Source organism: Miniopterus natalensis, chromosome 7 (genome assembly GCF_054644295.1).
Source record: "Miniopterus natalensis isolate mMinNat1 chromosome 7, mMinNat1.hap1, whole genome shotgun sequence".
NCBI classification, from domain to species: domain Eukaryota; kingdom Metazoa; phylum Chordata; class Mammalia; order Chiroptera; family Miniopteridae; genus Miniopterus; species Miniopterus natalensis.
In genome coordinates, this window is record NC_142087.1 from 83,157,514 (window position 1) to 83,173,821 (window position 16,308).

The following is a 16,308-nucleotide window of genomic DNA, read 5'->3' on the forward strand; positions in this document are numbered from 1 at the left end:
ATGGCTGTACTTCACCTTTGTACCATTCCCAGAGTCACATAAACCCAGAGCACGCAAGGGAGGTGACTGCTCATTACGGGAGGGACACATGCGTCCCTGTCCAGTGGAGTGAGATTCCCCACTTGTCTCAGAGAGGAATCACCCCAAGGACCCCCCTCCAACCTCACAGTCTCCCTGTTGCCTTGGGTCTCGCCCCTCCTTCCCTCAAGGCCACCTCAGCCCCATCCTGAGCCCTGCAAAGCTCCGTCCCTGCCTAGGCCAGGAGTCCTCAGTCTAAGCCACACGCTGAGTCACCTGGGTGGGAGAGGGCTTAAGAATGGTGTCCAGCCCACCCTCAGAGGCCAATGTGGCCACAGGGCCCAGCCTGGGACTCGGCGTCTGGGTGGTCTCAGCCCCTGCCTCCCATCCGGCAGCCTCCCCTTGGATGTCCTGTCTACACTTGCTAACCTGGAAACCTCACCAGCTGTGGGCTCCCCTGGCGGATTCAACTCCAAGTAGTTTTCTAAACATCAGGAGGAACTTGGGGTGGGGGCTCCTTCATATACAGTGGCCAGCAGGGCTTCCAGGGAGACAGTGGACCAGAGGCAGGAACAATGTGAGAAGTGAAGGTGGCAGGAGGTTCCACCTTCTGCCCAGCCCTCGAGAGGCCTGAGGTTGGACCTGGCCGGGAGGACCCTGGCTCGGCAGGAAGGCTGAGCACAGGGCCAGGAGGGGTCAGCACTGTGGGAGGGTCTGGATACTGTCCTAAGAGTGACTGGAAGCCGCAGGGGTTCTGAGCAGGAGCTGACATGGCCGCCTGAAGATAAGCGCTCAGGGAGCCAGGCGGGTGGGACCTCACCTGTTGTTCACTGAGATGGAGGTGGCTGGACTGCACGGGGAGGCAGGCTGCTGGCTGAGCCACTGGTGGGGTCTGGGGGCAGGCCCTGAGCTGGAGAGCAGGTTCCAGGTGCCGCCGGTAGCTAAGTGGTGAAGCGGAGCAGGTGAGTGGGTTGTGAGTCTGGCATTCATGAGGGCAGAAGTGTGGGCCCCACCATTTTGGAAGTGAGTAGAAGCCACGGGGCTGGGTTCCCTGGGGGTGAAGGTGGCCTGGCTTGTCCTAGGACCGAGTCTCAGGCTCGTCTCAGAGGCTGGAGGGTGCAGAGGCCACCTGCCGGGATGCTGCCAGAAAGAGCAAGGTGAGAAGTTGGCAGGGCCAGTGGGGTGTTTGGTCAAGGAGGCCAGCAAGTGGGAATGATGCTGGAGAGGGCACTGGACTTCTGCCACCCACCCTGTCCACAGCATCCCCAGCTGGGGCCAGCTCGCCTCTAGCCTGGGCTAGAGAAGGACATGAGTCTGCTGCTGGCCCTCGACCATTTGACCTGCGCTGTGGGCTGATTGCACAGTCATTCACACAAAGCTGCCACAGCCCAAATCTCTGCACACACCTTCACGTACACGTGCACACGCGCATCCACATCCACGCGCACAGCGCCCGTCCAGCTGTGGGAGATGAATTAACGGGAAAGTGTGACACCTGAGAGCAAAGCTGAGCAGGGCAGACCAGGCAGAAGGGCACGTTCTCCACGGCCCATTCAGTGAAAACCAGAGTGCCTTCGAGGATTGAAGGGTGGGCATTAATGACGTGAAGGCATAGGAACAGCCACTGGAAATACGGCACCGGCACCATCAAGAGAATAAACCAACAGGATGGGCCGAGTAACCCGGACACAGCTGAAAACTGAGCATAAGGTCAGGCAGGGGTCGCCAGGCGATAGAGGGTGAGGTAGGGTCACACGTGTGGCACCCACACCACAGCTCCACCAGGCAGGTTGGAGTAAGCGAGGTGGGGAATGTTGAAAGAAGTGTTTTTTAAGATCTGGGAATTAGAGGAAGTTAATGATCTCAGATTGAAAGGCCCAGAGTGCCAGACGGGGTCGATTTTTTAAATATAGGTTCATTCACACAAAACATGATGAACACAGAGGAAACAATCTTTAAACATCCACAGAATAAGAGCCGCTCCACGGCAGAACCCGGAGGATAATGACCTCCACGTGTTGGAGGAAAAATACTCAGACTTTATATCCTGTCGAGTCCTCACGGAATGAATGAGGCCCTGAGTCCGAGGAGCTGCATCAGACGCTCTGTGGGAACTGAGGCACATTCTGCAGAAAGGACAGTGGCAGACACGACCGCACATACAGGAAGGGCAGGGGGCTACTGGCTGAAGAACCAAGCCCTCCCCAGACAATCACGCCTGCAGCAACCTAAAATTCTAGATTGTTCCACCAGGGCTGGTGCGAGTGGCAGGACTGTGGAGCAACGGGGCGCTAGTTCTGTTTGGGGGTGGGAGGAATTGGGGGGATAGTCTTCATATCAACTCATTAAGCTCTTGAAAAACAAACATTGGCCTTGAGTTAGGAGCAGCTGCCAGAAGGAAGAAATGAAACCCTGACCTTCCAGACCGCTGACCAGCTCGGGTGTTTTCCTGGCAAGGGCGGGGCCTGTGGAACCAGGGACCAGGGGCCGGCGGAGCAGCTCCTGAAGCTGCAGAAATTTCAGGAGCACATCTGAGTCACCAGGAGGTGAGCTCTCCAAGTGCATCAAAAGAGAGGACGCGGCTTCCTGCTCCAGGCCCAGACAGAGTAAACCCGCAGCAAAAACAGCCAGAAAGCCAGGAGATCCGGGGGCTGCTGTTTCTAGGCATTTTACTGGGGAAGGGACGGTGTTTTCAACAAATGGTGCGAAGCAGCTTGAGGTTCAAATCGGAGACATTGGTGCCCTGTCCCTGTCTACACCACACACAAAACTTAATTCGAAAAACATGGTAAACCTAAAGACACGTGAAAGGTGTAAACGTTCTCGAAGGAAGTGTAGGGGGTGTATCTGCAAGCCCAGGACAGGCAGGATCTCTCAAACAGGACCCATAAAGCAACAACCATAAAAAGAAAACAATAAGACATTACCTCTCATCAGAATGAGTTTTTCTTCAAAAGACACAGACATGAACCGTCACGCATAGGGAGGGGTCTCCCACTAGGTGGGGCCAAGGCCTTGGACCTCATACCTGCAGGTGACTTACAGCTCACTGAAAGGCGACCCAACCAGTGAAGGAGCAGACTGCCCTGGCCAGTGCGGCTCGGTGGTGAGGGTCGGCCTGAGCACTGGAGGGTCTTGAGCACTGGTCAAGGGCACATACCTGGGCTGCGGGCTCGATCCCGGGCCCTGGTTGGGGTGCGTCCAGGAGGCAACCAATGGATGTGTTTCTCTCACATCGATGCTTCTCTCTCTCTCTCCCCCTCTCCCCTCTTCCACTCTAAAATTCAATGGCTGAGGGTTAACAAAATGAAAGAATAGTGAGCACACTGTTCCAGCTGACCCTCACTGGAGATGCTTCTCGGGTGTGGGAGTGTCCACCCCGTGACCTAGTGACCCCACACAAGTGTGTACCTGGGAGTGCTCGGTGCCCATCATAACTTAAAGGTGACCAAGGGACGCCATGAAGGGCCAGTGCTGTTGAGAGGAGAACCTATTACGCAGTTTCCTGAGAGAAGAGGGCGTGCCATGCTGGGTAGGGGGCCCGGCCCCGGTCAGGAGGCAGAGGGATGAGGGGAGGGCCAGACAGGACAGGCACACAGCTTGGGAGGGGCTGGTCAGGACAGCCCCAGCAGGCCTCGGGGCCCTGGGCTATCCCCCCTTGCCTGGCCCTGGGTGACGCAGGACGGGAAACACTGGCCTGGTGCCTGAGCGTGAGATGAGGAGGAGGTGGGGCATGGCCCTAGACGGGCAGTCTGCACATGAAGCCCAGCTGTCCACCAGCCCTGGGAGGGCAGTGTCTCCCAAGATGTCAAAATATCACAAGATACAGAAAATAAAAAACGTGGTTAACACACAGAGAGATGAGGGCACACCCAGGAAGACCTCACAGCATGTCTCAGCACGAGTCCTAAGAGTGGGGACCTGGACACCCAGGCTGGGGGCAGGGGCGCTGCCTGGGGCCGGCCATGGTGGTGTCCTGCGCGTGGAATGGTGCCCTAGGTCCTTGGTATCGATTTAGGCCTTAGATCATACATTTTGTCATATGTAAAACTTACACTAAGGAAACACTGCACACACTGGAGGCAAATAGTGGCTGGGGTTACTTGTGGCGGATTTCCTGACATTTTTCTATAGTCCCAGTAGATTGGTACCAGGTCTCCCTCGCGACTCAGAAAAGCACATCTGGGGCCGGGCCCAGCGCCAGGGCCACTCCTGGCAGATGCTGGTGCATCTGGCGGCCGAGTCTGCTTACGTAAGGATGATTGAGGTGCTTACATCTGAAATCTGCATCCCTGATGCCCTGGGGCCTAGAGTTCTGGGTGAACTCCCCCACCCTGGAGAACTGCCCCAGTGTCCTGGGACTGATGCCCCGACACCCCCAGGAAGCAGGTGCAGAGCAAAACTGGGCAGGCAGGGTCCCACATGGCCTGGGGGGCTGGGGAGGAGAGAACTCCAGGATTTAGACATGGGTCTCTGCATCCCTCTCCTGGGCATGCGGACCCCTGGGCCTGAGTCAGGTCCCCGTCTCCCATTAGCTGGGTGAGGGTGCCCGTCTCATGGTGCCGAGGTGAGGGGTGCAGCCCCCAGTCTCCTGCACGGGCACTGCTATTCCCTGGGACCAGTGAATCCCCCCTCTGCAGCAACAAGGCTCACTGGGGGCCTGGTATGCTCTGCTCCAAATGTCACCAAATTAGTCCCTCAGTTCTCCCAAGAAGCTGGTGACCTATGCAGCGGCCAGGCAGGACACCCAGATCCAACCTGCCCACGGCTGCCCTGACACTGGGACGCCGGGGTCTGGAGAAGGGGGACTTTGACCCTGGAAACAAGGAACAGCTCCCTTCTTCAGCCCGCTGCCTCCTTCCTCCACTCAGTGTCCTTGTGGGGCTGCCCCCAACTTCGAAACTGAGAATTCCAAAGAATTAAGGAGGGAGGGGGCAGCACCCCCCACATCACCCCCAGGGCAATGTTTTCCAGGATCGGAGGGGACACTGCTGGTGCTGCCCAGCACTCTGCCCTGTGGGGGATGATACTAGGTCACCAGGACCATTGCTCTCGGGCATCCCCCCACCAGCTTTGGCTGGTGGCCCCTGCATTGTGGGGTGACAGAGGCCCTTGGGCTGAGCTGGCCCTAGTGGACCAGTCCAAGGGTAGGAGGCCTGTGGAGGGTTCCCCTCCACCCCCTCAGGGGCCCCACCCTAGGGCCACACGCTCCAAGGGTCCCAGAGTTGGCTCTGGGTGAACTGTCCTCAGGGTCCATGGCTACTGACTATATCAGAGAAGCCCCTGCTCATGGGTATGACCCAGAGGACGTCTCTGTGGGGTTGTGCACAGAGGAGAGCCCACAAGGAGGTGTTGGGGGTGAGGGGAGCCCAGATGGGGACCCCAGAGCCTGGGTCCTGGCTGATACTCTAGGTCCCTCACAGATTGCCAGTGCCCACAGGGACCTGCAGGCCCCTGCGAAGAGCTTGCCTAGGATCCCCCAGGACCCCTGGAAAGCAAACGTCTGGACTTCCCAAGCCCAAGGGTCTGTCTCCCATGGAGGACCTGCCCCTCAATCTCCTCCAAGTGGGACCAGCTCTAAAAGCTCCACTCCTCAAAGCTCCCTGGGCACAAAACTTGGGTTTTCACTAATTTATAAAAACAAAACAAAATAAAACCCCTGCTTAGGCGCACCCAGCAAGTGAGATTCACGTGTTTGCTGACTCACCTCTGTGGGGTCAAAGAGAGGAAGCCTGAGGGCCAGGGGGTGGTGCCCCCACACGACTAGACAGGCAGTGGCCTCGGGATCCCAAGGAGGAGGGGCACTTGGGGCTCAGAGGGGCCGAGGGGTGTGGCCCCGGGACTTCTCACTGCTGGGACATTTGCGGAGAGTAGTTGGACACATATCTGGGGCAGGAAGCCAACCTGTGGTCATACTCTGGATAAACTTTAGTAAGACTTAGGCAGCAACACCACCCTGTGGCAAGAACAAGCATTTACTAGCTGGGCTGCCTCTGGGGCAGGGCCCAGCGCCTGAGCCACACGGGCCCCCAGGAGGCAGCAGACAGAAGATGAGAGCAGCCTGGCAGGTGACTGGCCCCATACCATGCAGTCCTTCAGGGAGCAGGTACAGACCACAGAGGCTGCATGTCCTGCAGGGGCCCCTAGATCATGCCGGCCAGCCAGGGTGGCAGGAAGAGGCCGGCTGTCCCCAGCAAGCAGACGATGACGAACACCCAGAGGAAGATCCGGTCGATGACCATGGCCACGTACTTCCAGTCCTCCTTCACCTGCAACACAGACTCCAGTCACCCCTGGCCACACCCTTGCCTGTCACACAGGCAGCTAGAAGCTGGGGCTTTGTGTGGCAGGCTTTCTGTTTCCTGTCCTCACCGCTGAGGTCACCAGGGGTGAAGGCACACCTGTAACTGAGGTGCCAAGTAGGGAGGGGGGCCAAGAGAAGTGACATGTCCAGCTGAGGTTGGGCTTAGGAGCAGTCTGAGCTCAGAGGGTCAACACCCTCTAAGGGCTGCTGCCCTGGGAGATGGGAGTTCGGTGCTGTGCCCCCCAACTTCACTTGCCTGGCAGGGTGCCTGAGCCCCAAGGGGGTAGGGGCCGGGAGGGCCTTTGGAGTAACACCATGGTCTAGGCCGCTTCTTGGTGGAATTTGCTCCCAGTTTGCTAAAGCTGAGGGGTTGCCTTGGAGGCCATCGAGTGTACCCCCATTTTCCAGATGGACCAAGCGAGTCCAGAGAGGGGCCTCCCAGACCCCCTGGTGATGCAGGATGAGGGCCAGGAGAACCCTAGGTAACATGGACCTGACTTCTAACAGGAGCCCCGAGGGCCCCATGGTGCATGGTGTCTGAGAGTGACAGCTGAGGCCCCATTGCCTTCCCCCCCAGGGCAGGTGCTTAGGGGCCAGCTACCCACGTGGCCCAAGGCTCCTTAGGGGTCAGTGGGGTCTCTCAGCTCTGTCCCTTAGCTCCCCGAGGGTGTGGGGCACATATCTGGGTGCTGGGAGCAGAGGGAGGAGGGAGAGGCCCAGGCTTGAGGGGAAGGCCAGAGGGTGAGCCATGGGCACTAGCAAGAAGCACACTAAGCACATCACCAGAGTGAAGACCTGTGAGGAAGGTAGTGGCACTGTCCCATCTAGAGATGGGGACTCTGAGGCACAGAGTGTCTATGAGAGGGGAGCAGGCCCCAGCCTGCGGCTGGCCACTCTGAGGTCCCAGCTCCTAACCCCACCTCTGGCCTCAACCTGGTGCCTCTACCTCCAGAGTGACCCCAGGAAGCCTGACAGGGCCAAGGCGGGTCCTGGGTGGGCAGCCTGTTGGCACCTGAGGGGCCAGAAAGGAAGGAGCCTCAGGCCCAGGCCTGCTGGGCACTACTGAGTCAGACAGGCCTGGGTGAGGGGCAGGGCTCAACCGTCCATTTTGGGAGCGCGAGGGAGAGCGATTCGTCATTGCCATTTTCCACTCTGACTTTTTAAAGTAATCGGGTGTCCTGATGGTTTCAAACCAAACCTAAACGGCCTGTTTATTCACAGGAGACCTGAGAACAGATGGGGCCACTTATAAATAGAGTCCACCCAGGCCCCTGTGTTGCCGGAGGCCACACTGTTCTCACTGCCTTTCATCCCCCCGTGCGACGTCCCCATCCTGAGGATGAAATGCAGTGCAGACCAAAGCCGCCCTGGTCGTCCAGGCAATCAGTGAAGTCAAATCATGGGGAACCAGAACCAGGCCATGGTGGCCGAGCACAGTGTGGATGAAGGGCGGCTGGAGGACTGGGCTGACACTAACCAGGCATCGATGGGGCTGGAGGCCCCTCCCTGCTGCCCATGGGCTCCTATGTCCTGAAGCCCAAAGAAGATCCCATGGTCTGCTCCGGATAGCCACTGTGGGCCACCTGCCCCAGCTCCACCCCAGGGACCTGGCCAGTATGGGAGGCTCAGGGAAGACAGAGCAGGCCAGGGTGGGGGCTCGGCAGCTGTGTTCCCCAAAGCTGGCAGCCTGGTCTGGGTCCGGTTTCTGGAGTTTTTCCCTGGCGACTTTCTGCTTCTGAGCGTCTGCTAGTCCCACAAGGGCCAGGGGCACCTCTGGATGCAGCCTGGGGCAAAGACTTACCGAGAAGTCTATGTCTTCTGCCTTTAGGTGATCTGCGATGTACTGGACACCCTTGACAGCCTGCGCCAGGGCGGGCGACAGGGGCAGGTGATTGCAGGCTTTGAACGCAGTATTTAGGGACCCAGTGGATGGCTCCTTGCACTTGCATTTGTGGGGAGAGGCCTGGAGCTCGGCCCAGGAAGCCCTCAGGGAGGGAAGGGAGCCAGCTGTGGGGCCGTTGGCCCGGGAGGCAGCCTTGTCTTGGGGAACGCAGTACTGGATGCTCTGAGACCGGCACCGGACGCTGCCCTCTGCTGTTTTGCTGGGGCTGGACATATGCTGGACACTCAGGGACCGGGTTTTGGTGAGCCCTGGGGCCCAGGTGCTGGTGGGTGGGCGGCAGGGGCTGGGTGAGGGGCAGGGGCTGGCTTCCTTGGCCTCCTGGCCTGAGGGTGACGTGCGGGGCGGCTGGGGCCTGACTGGCGCTTGGCAGGGACCACAGACGGACAGGGTGGGTGAGGGGCCCCGGCTCTGGGCTCTGTTCTCGAAGCTGGGCTCCCCCTCGGGGTCGGGCCAGAAGTGTGGGGCGCTGGCCACCTTGTGCATGGACTCGAGGAGCCGCCGGCAGTTGTTCTTGACCACAGACGGCCGCTTCATGAGGAGCAGACGCGGTGCAACGTCCAGGAAGACGCGGCGCACCCAGGCGGGCATAGAGTGCGTGCGCGGGGAGCGGTGGTGCACGTTGAGCGCGAAGACGGTGACGACGATGGACAGGGTGACGAAGGTCATGGTGAAGAGCAGGTACTCGCCGATGAGCGGGATGACCAGGGAGGTGGCGGGCACGATCTCGGTGATGAGCAGCAGGAAGACGGTGAGCGCCAGCAGCACGGAGATGCACAACGTGACCTTCTCGCCGCACTCAGAGGGCAGGTAGAAGACCAGCACGGCCAGGCCGGAGACGAGCAGGCAGGGGGCCAGCAGGTTGACGCTGTAGAAGAGGGGCAGGCGCCGGATGACGAAGGCGTAGGTGATGTCGGGGTACACCTCCGTGCAGCACTCGTACTTCCTGGTGTTGTAGGTGCCCACGGCCTCCACGATGACCCACTCGCCGCTCTCCCAGAAGTCCAGCTGGTCCACGCGGCGGTGCATGCTCACCAGGTCGATCTTGGCTTTGTCGTACGTCCAGGACCCGAACTTCATGGTGCAGTTCTGCTGGTCGAAGGGGAAGAAGGTGACGTCGATGCTGCAGGAGCTCTTGTAGATGGCGGGCGGCGTCCACCGCACCCGCCCGTCGTGGAACAAGTGGGCCTTGGTCAGGTGGGTGACAGCGAAGTCCCCATCCGCACTGGGCAGGAAGAGAGGAGTGAGACCTAGGGACAGGCAGCCTGGGGCTGGTCCCCAGAGTGCCCGCCAGGGCACGCTCTGCCGCCCCAGAAGCACCTGGTCCTGAGTCCAGGCCCCAGGCAGGAGTAGCCTCGCTGTGCCTTCTCAGCCTCTGCTTTCCCACAAGGCCCCAGCTATCCATTCTGACCTGGTGGCGCCCATACGCACACAGGGGGGTGGCAGCCCCACGCTCCTTGGGCAGCCCTGCGCCTCTGCTCTGAAACCTGAAGGGAAATCTCTCCTCTGCCCCGGAAGCCTCCACTGACTGTGCCGCCCACCTCATGCTGGTCTCTGCACCGAGGGGTGGGTCCAGAGGGCTGAGGGATGGCCCTGTGCTCTGCATGTGGGACCCAGCCACCCAGCAGGGCAGCAGGAAGGGGCAGCTTCCTCTGATCGAGGCTGTGACCCCCGCAGCAAGGTCTGGGCCCTCTCCCAGAGCTGGCTCCTCTGGGCCCAGCAAAGGCAAACACGCCAGGACCTTACGGCCCCACTCCTCATCCCCAGCAGGGTGTTGCATTGGGCTAAACTGTCCAGCCATGAGCCCCTTCTGTGTATGGCTTGCTGTGGGGCTGGGGCTCCGGGGCAGGTAGGAGCAGAGAGGCCCATCTGGCTAGCCCTGAGATGCCCCATGACTGGTTATGCGACACCCTCTGCCCCAAAGGAACCATGTAGAAAAGCCTCAAGTAGACAGCACAGCCTCATGTACATGACCTCCAAACTGGGGTGCCCCAAAGCCATCAGAAAAGCTGGGCCTCGCCCCTGCCCTTACCCCTGCCCAGCAGCTCGGCCTGACCCCTGGGCCTGACTGCTCAGCCAGCAGCCACCGCTGCCCCTGGACACGGACCTCCTCGGTGGCCTGGCCTGGCCTGGCCAGCATCAGCCGCCAGCTCCTCACCCTCTCCCCGGCCATGTCCTGACAGAGCCTTGGCACTGACCACAGTCCCATGGAGAAGCTGGTGTCCACCCCAGCTCCCACGGGTCCTGGCAGGGAGGAAAAGGTGTAGGGTTTGGGTGGCAGCGCCCACTCTCCTGGGCTGCAGGTTGGGGGGCTGCACAAGTCCCAGAGCTCATGAGAGGTGCAGTCATCCCCAAGGAATTTTTAGCTCTCCCAGTAATGTGACACTTCCCTGGGTCCCAGAGTGCTGACGCTGATGCATATTCTCTGGGGGGGGGGTCTTGAAGCTGAGCGTGGACCCCAGGAAGGCTGGGTGGCTGGAGGACTCAAGGCTTGTGGTTCAGACCAGCGGCTTGTGGAGCACAGAGTGCCTGCCTTCCCCGCTCCCCTAGTCGACCCAACTTAATGCATCCCCAAACCATTTCTGGCTCCCTCACGTGCGGCCGCTTTTCCCGCTGCCATTACTGGAATCAATTAAGTTGGAAAGGGAGCCCAGCCGTTCTTAATCAAATAGCAACGTTTTGTAGGTCAGGCCCAGCACCCGGGGCCCTGGAAGGGGCTGTGCACAGGGGTCTGGCGGTGGGGAGGCAGGCGATGCATATAGATGGCGGACAGAGGGGTGAAGTGCTTGTCTTTGTAAACATAGCGTGAGCCCTTGCAGCCCCAGGCACGGATTCAGAGATGACACAGCAGGGACACGAGGACATGGGAGGACATCAGGCTGCCCTGGGCTCAGGGATCCCGGCCAGGGTCCCAGGAAAGGACAAGTTTGAGCCGAGTCTCTGCTATGGCTGTGCCTAGAAAACTGTGGCCTCCAAAACAGAAGATCATCTGCTGGTCAGATTTCAGCTCAGCTTCTGGAGCCGGACACAGCCTTGTTTGCTCAGGAGTGTGAGGAGGGGTCTGGGGACTGCGGTGATGGCTGGCAGGGCAGGGCCTGAGAGTAGAGATGAAAGGCAGGGGGGCGGGGCTGGTAGCTGGACCAGGGCCAGCAGTCTGGGGCTTCCACTGGCCTCGTGAGAACCCTGCACTACTAGACTTCTGCAACGGAAATGAGCGCATGTGGCAGGGGATAGGTTCCAAAAATGACTCCAGCCTGAAGAAAAGCTCTGGGGCCTGTAGTCATGTAGGGGTCCCAGCCCCCTTCCCCTGTCCCCCAGGGAGAGAGACCAAGGCCAAGCCAGGAGGTGGCCACCCTAGGTCCCTGAGGCTGGTCTGGGGCCATGGAGCCCCAGGTGTCCACGCCTTACCTAGGCCCCTCTGGCTGGGGCTCAGCTGGATGCAGGCACCTGCCATCCCTGCCGGCTAAGGCCCCAACCCTCAGGCTCACTTGTTGTAGAGGACAATGTCCGGCCGCCAGATGAGCTCGGAGGGGATTCTGATGGAAGTTAAGTTCTCGTAGTCTCTGGGGTCCCAGCGCAGCTTATAGTCATGCCACTCCTGGGCGGGGTCGGAAGAGAAAGCCACACTGAGAGAGGTAAGGGGCAGTGATGGGTGGGGCAGGGACGAGGGGTGGGGAGAGGAGCAGGGATGAGGGGTGGGGGCAGTGGCTAGGGCTCCCCTCCCACTTACCTGCTTCACCCACACATTCGTTGTCATCATCTGATTCTTCTCATCCTAGGACACAAACAAGAAAAGAAGTCATGGTCCCCTCAGTGATGGGGCCCATTTCTCTCTGGCCCTGAATGTACTTACCCACAAGGACAGGCCAGGGCCAAACATGGGGAGGGAATGAGCACCTCGTCTCTGGAAGTAACCAAGTCCAGGCTGGTAGGCCCAAAAGGGACTTAGGGACATGGGGACAAGGCCCTCCTGAAGAACCTTCCAGAAGGAAAGTCAGGACAAGATTTGGCCAACTGCCTAGGTGGCTGGGGCCTGGCCTCCCCCAACAGTGGATAGGTGTGTGGGAAATGGAGGCGCGCCAGGGCTCCCCAGCTGCTGGAGGAGCTGCCTCCCTCCCACACAGCCTGCATTGCTCTGTCTCAGCTGGGCAGCACCTCTGCACATGGGCCCCAGGTGAGCAGGTACCTGTGCCCTCCTGCTACCACTGAATCCACCTTGGTATGCTCGGGACCCCACTGGCTACCCAGACTCTGGCCAGGGTGGGGCCTTGTGTCCCAAAGGCACAGGCCTCGGCACTTCTCCTTCTTGCTCCCCCAAGACACAAGCCCCCAGTTGGCCAGTTTGGGGAGAAGGCACCATGTGCCCTGAACCCCCAGGCATCGCCCTTGGTCCTGCTTTCCCACAGGTCCACCTTGTGACAGGCCACTTAGCTGACCAAGTGGGACCCTCGCTCAAAAAGATGCTGAGGAGTATGCGTGACCTAAGCAAAGCCAGGCTGTCAGTCCTGCCTTTCCCTCTGGGTGGACAGCCTGTCCCTGCTGTGCCCCATCCCCCACCCCCAGGTTCAAGGAGCTTCAAGGTGACAGGGCCTGACCTCCTTCCCCAGCTGCCTACCCAGCCAAATTCACACACCAGCCCAGGGCCTGGAAAGCACCAGGGATGCCTTGGGCTCCTCTGCAGGCATGAACTTGCACACGCAAGCACTCCAGCCTACACAGACCTGTAGCAAACACATGAGCCCTGCAAGGAGACTGGCAGAGTAGCCCAGACTTGGGACGGCCCCTTTCACCCACAACACAGCCCTGGGCCTCATCAGCACCCAGGCAGGTGCAGGTGTGCCCTTGGTTGGCCCCAGAGCCACAGTAGAGCCTGGGAGCTGGTCCCACCCTGCCTGGTGCTGCCATGGGTCTTGGAGCTGGGGTGCTCCCTCCTGGCCTTGGACTCCCCTGGGCAAACTGGGGAGACGGGCAGTGTGGGGATCTCATAGCGGCCAGGCTGTGGTGCAGCCGGAACCTTGAGTGGCAGCCAGTGGCCACCTCCACCAGCCACCACTTTGAACTCTGTTTGCAAACCTCAGCAGGCTTAGGAACCCTGGACCATCTCAAGTTGCCTCTAGCTGTGCCCAGGCCAGGAAGACTTTGCAAGAACCATGAGTGATGCTGAGGGTAGAAGCCTGGACACAGCTGAGGACAAGGCATACTGACTGGGTTTCCCTGCTAATGGGGCCCATGCTGGCCCTTTCTGTCCTTCTGAAGGTGGCCACAGCCCTCCCACATCCAAAGCCCTTCAGATATTGCCCAAGATGGCAATGCTGTGCTTATCTTATTTCACAGGTGAGAAGACTGGTGGGCAGCAACAGTGTCACATGATGGTACCAGCCTGGCACCAGGGCCCCCATACCCCTCACTGAGTTGACTTGAGGTTGGGGTCCTGGCAGGGGATGCACTTGGGGATATCTGTAGCCCTTGCAGCTGGACAAACTAGGTTCCCAGAGGCCCCTCCCTGCCAGGCTGGAGCCACACTCCAAAGACCTTGGGACCCCACCCCAGGCTGTGTGCCCACGACCCAGTCAGATCACACCCGAAGGATGGGTTCCCACCCCAAATGGGTGCCCCAGCCCCTCTAAAGCAGCGGCCATTCAAAGGGTGGGCCCCCGGCATCTCCCCAGCAGCCCCCTTGGTCATTAACCAGGAAGGTAAACACACCCCAGACCTATCCAAGACTCCTCCAAACCCCACATTCCAGTAGGTAACGGGGGCCTCCTGGACCAGCTGAGGTCAGGGGCCGCTCACAGCCCAACCTGACACTTGACTCACCCGCAGGGCCACTTTCTGTTCTTTGCTTCTGAGGAGGACAGCCCTGACCCACTCTGACAACCTGCCACTTTGGTTTTTCCATGTGGGGGAGAGAAAAGCAGGGGCTTGGGACAAGTGTGCACAGAACCTGCCTCCCCTCCGGACCCCACCACAAAGGTGTACTTGATAGGCAAGGCGGGGGCCTGGACAGAGGTTCTCACAGGACATGCAGGCTCCTCAGCCCTGGGGCCACCTCTAGGACCATGTGTGACAGCCAAAGCCCAGAGCTCCCCACCCTGGCACCTACCACATCAATGAGCTGTGCAATGGACAGGCCAAAGTGGACAAGGACCACGTCCGAGATGTTGGCCACTGGCCGGGACCACTTGTTGTAGCCAGAGAAGAGTTTCTTCAGCAGGCGCTCCTCTGCATGGACCCGAGCCTCCATGTGGCCGCTCACTGGGGACAGGCAGCCGTGGGAGTCAGGAGCAGGGTACAGTGGCCCTCCAGGTTGCCCCTCCAGCCTCATGCCAGGCCATGCTCAGCCACCTTGCTTCCTTTCATCTCTTCCGGCATGTGCCTCTCACCTCAGGACCTTTGCATGAGCTGCCCTACCCTCTACTTCCTTAAGGAAGCCTTCTCAGCCCCCTCGGGCCTTCCTAGCACGGGCACCTCACCACAGAAGTGGACAGTTGTCCCCATAAGCATTGATTTGGATGTCCCTGTCAGAGGCTGCATCTCCAGCCACGAGCAGAGTCCTGAGAACCCTGCCTCAAAGCACAAAATGGGAGTAACTGCAGGACGAGGGCAGAAGGCAGCAGGGTTGGGGGGCAGGCCCAGGCAGGAGATGGAAGAGTAGTGAGGGACCCAGAAAGCAAGCCACTCAGAGCTTGATTTCAGTGGCTGCCAGCAACCCCAAGTATAGCCCAGAACGAGTTACTGTTCCCTGATGCTTAGGGGCATTTTAAGTGCTGACCCTGACAACAAGCACAGCACCTGTGTTCTTGGATAGACACACAGACTGGACTGAGTGCCACACTGGGGAGGGCCTGGGGAGGGATCTTTCTCATTCGGCCCAGCCCCATGGCCTCCCGGCCTCCCGGCCTCCCTGGCACCTGAATCCAGAGGGCTTTGGGAAGGGGAGACCCCTGCCCCTGCACCTCTTAGCTTGCACTGCTCACCTGTGAGTCATAGGATGTGAGGAGGACTCATGCACCCCTGGGGTGGGTCCTGGACCCAGACTCTGCACTCCCAGCCCACAGCCCAGACCTTGTCTCTTGGTCCCTTTGGCTAAGAAGGTGTAGCCACTCCTCAATGGGGAGGCCTGGGGTTCAATTCCCTCACTCCTCCTGAATAGCAAGGTGGCTGCCAAGGGGAAGGGAGGCGGAGGGGGCTAGAACTCCCCCAGCAGAGGCTACCTCTGTGATTCCCCCAAAACCAGGGGCAGGGATGGACGTGGGGTCTCCAGGTTACTTTGGCCGGATGGGGGCGCGAGTGGGTGATATGGGCCTGCTTCTCTCCACCCAAGTTGGAGCTTCTGAGTCCAGTTGCTGAAACAACAGCCCCTCGCACCACCCAAATCCCTGTCCCCACATTTGGGCGGGTTAACCCCTTCCTTGCCCTGATCAGCTGGAACCGCAGACAGCCTATAGATCTTGGGGGTGAGGGAGCCTCTGTGGCTGCCGGTTGTGCGCACCCGTGGTTTGGGACCGCAGCCTCCCTTACTGCCGGAGGTCCTGGGCAGCCCTGAAAGGGGCAAAAGGGGGCTCGTCCAGCTCCCTGAAACTCACCGGGCAGGAGGCTGGCCCCCAGAAGCAGCAGCAGCTGCAGCAGCGGCTTCATCCCCGGGCGCCCGAGCTCCATGGTGCAGCGAGCGGGCTCTAGTCGCGGGAGTCTCCCGGCTCAGCCTTGCCCCAGCTCCATGGCCCGCGTGCGCCCAGCTCCATGCCCCTTGCACGGCGCGGGCCGCTCTGTCCACGGGGCCTGGCTCGGCTGCTTCTCCCGTGGAGCCGGGAGCGCCGGGCTGTGGTCTCAGCGGCGCAGCCCCACTGGACCTGCCTGCTTCCAGCAGGAGGGAGGGAGGGGGAGGAGAGGGAGGAGGGGAGGGGGAGAGGGAGGGAGAGGCAGGGAGGGCCAGGATGGAAGGGGAGGAGGCTGAGCTTGGCTTGCTCCGAGGTAAAGTTTCCCCTGTCCTCCTGGGGCTGGTGAAATGCCCTAGCCCCGTGTGGGGGTAGTGGTCACTGCGCAAAACCGGCCTGATTCCGGACCACGAGGCACTGCCCCCCACCCT

At 60.2% G+C, this 16,308-nt stretch overlaps 1 protein-coding gene across 4 annotated transcripts; it reads right to left on the reverse strand.

Moving 5' to 3' along the window:
* Nucleotides 1–3,471: 3,471 nt before the first annotated feature.
* CHRNA4 (cholinergic receptor nicotinic alpha 4 subunit) lies at nt 3,472–16,064 on the reverse strand. 4 transcript variants are annotated; one of them, XM_016202355.2, is made up of 6 exons: nt 15,809–16,064; nt 14,326–14,477; nt 11,953–11,997; nt 11,711–11,820; nt 8,124–9,447; nt 3,478–6,287 (listed from the first exon to the last, which is right to left on the reverse strand). In XM_016202355.2, exons 1-6 carry the CDS (start codon nt 15,879–15,881, stop codon nt 6,162–6,164), a joined length of 1,830 nt encoding a protein of 609 aa, XP_016057841.2. In that variant the 5' UTR covers nt 15,882–16,064; the 3' UTR covers nt 3,478–6,161. The 4 variants fall into 4 exon arrangements, with proteins under 4 accessions (XP_016057868.2, XP_016057859.2, XP_016057850.2 ...); XM_016202364.2 differs by lacking the exon at nt 14,326–14,477 and having other exon boundaries at nt 3,477–6,287; nt 15,809–15,890; XM_016202382.2 differs by lacking the exons at nt 11,953–11,997; nt 14,326–14,477; nt 15,809–16,064 and having other exon boundaries at nt 3,472–6,287; nt 8,124–9,311; nt 11,711–11,803.
* Nucleotides 16,065–16,308: the final 244 nt, after the last annotated feature.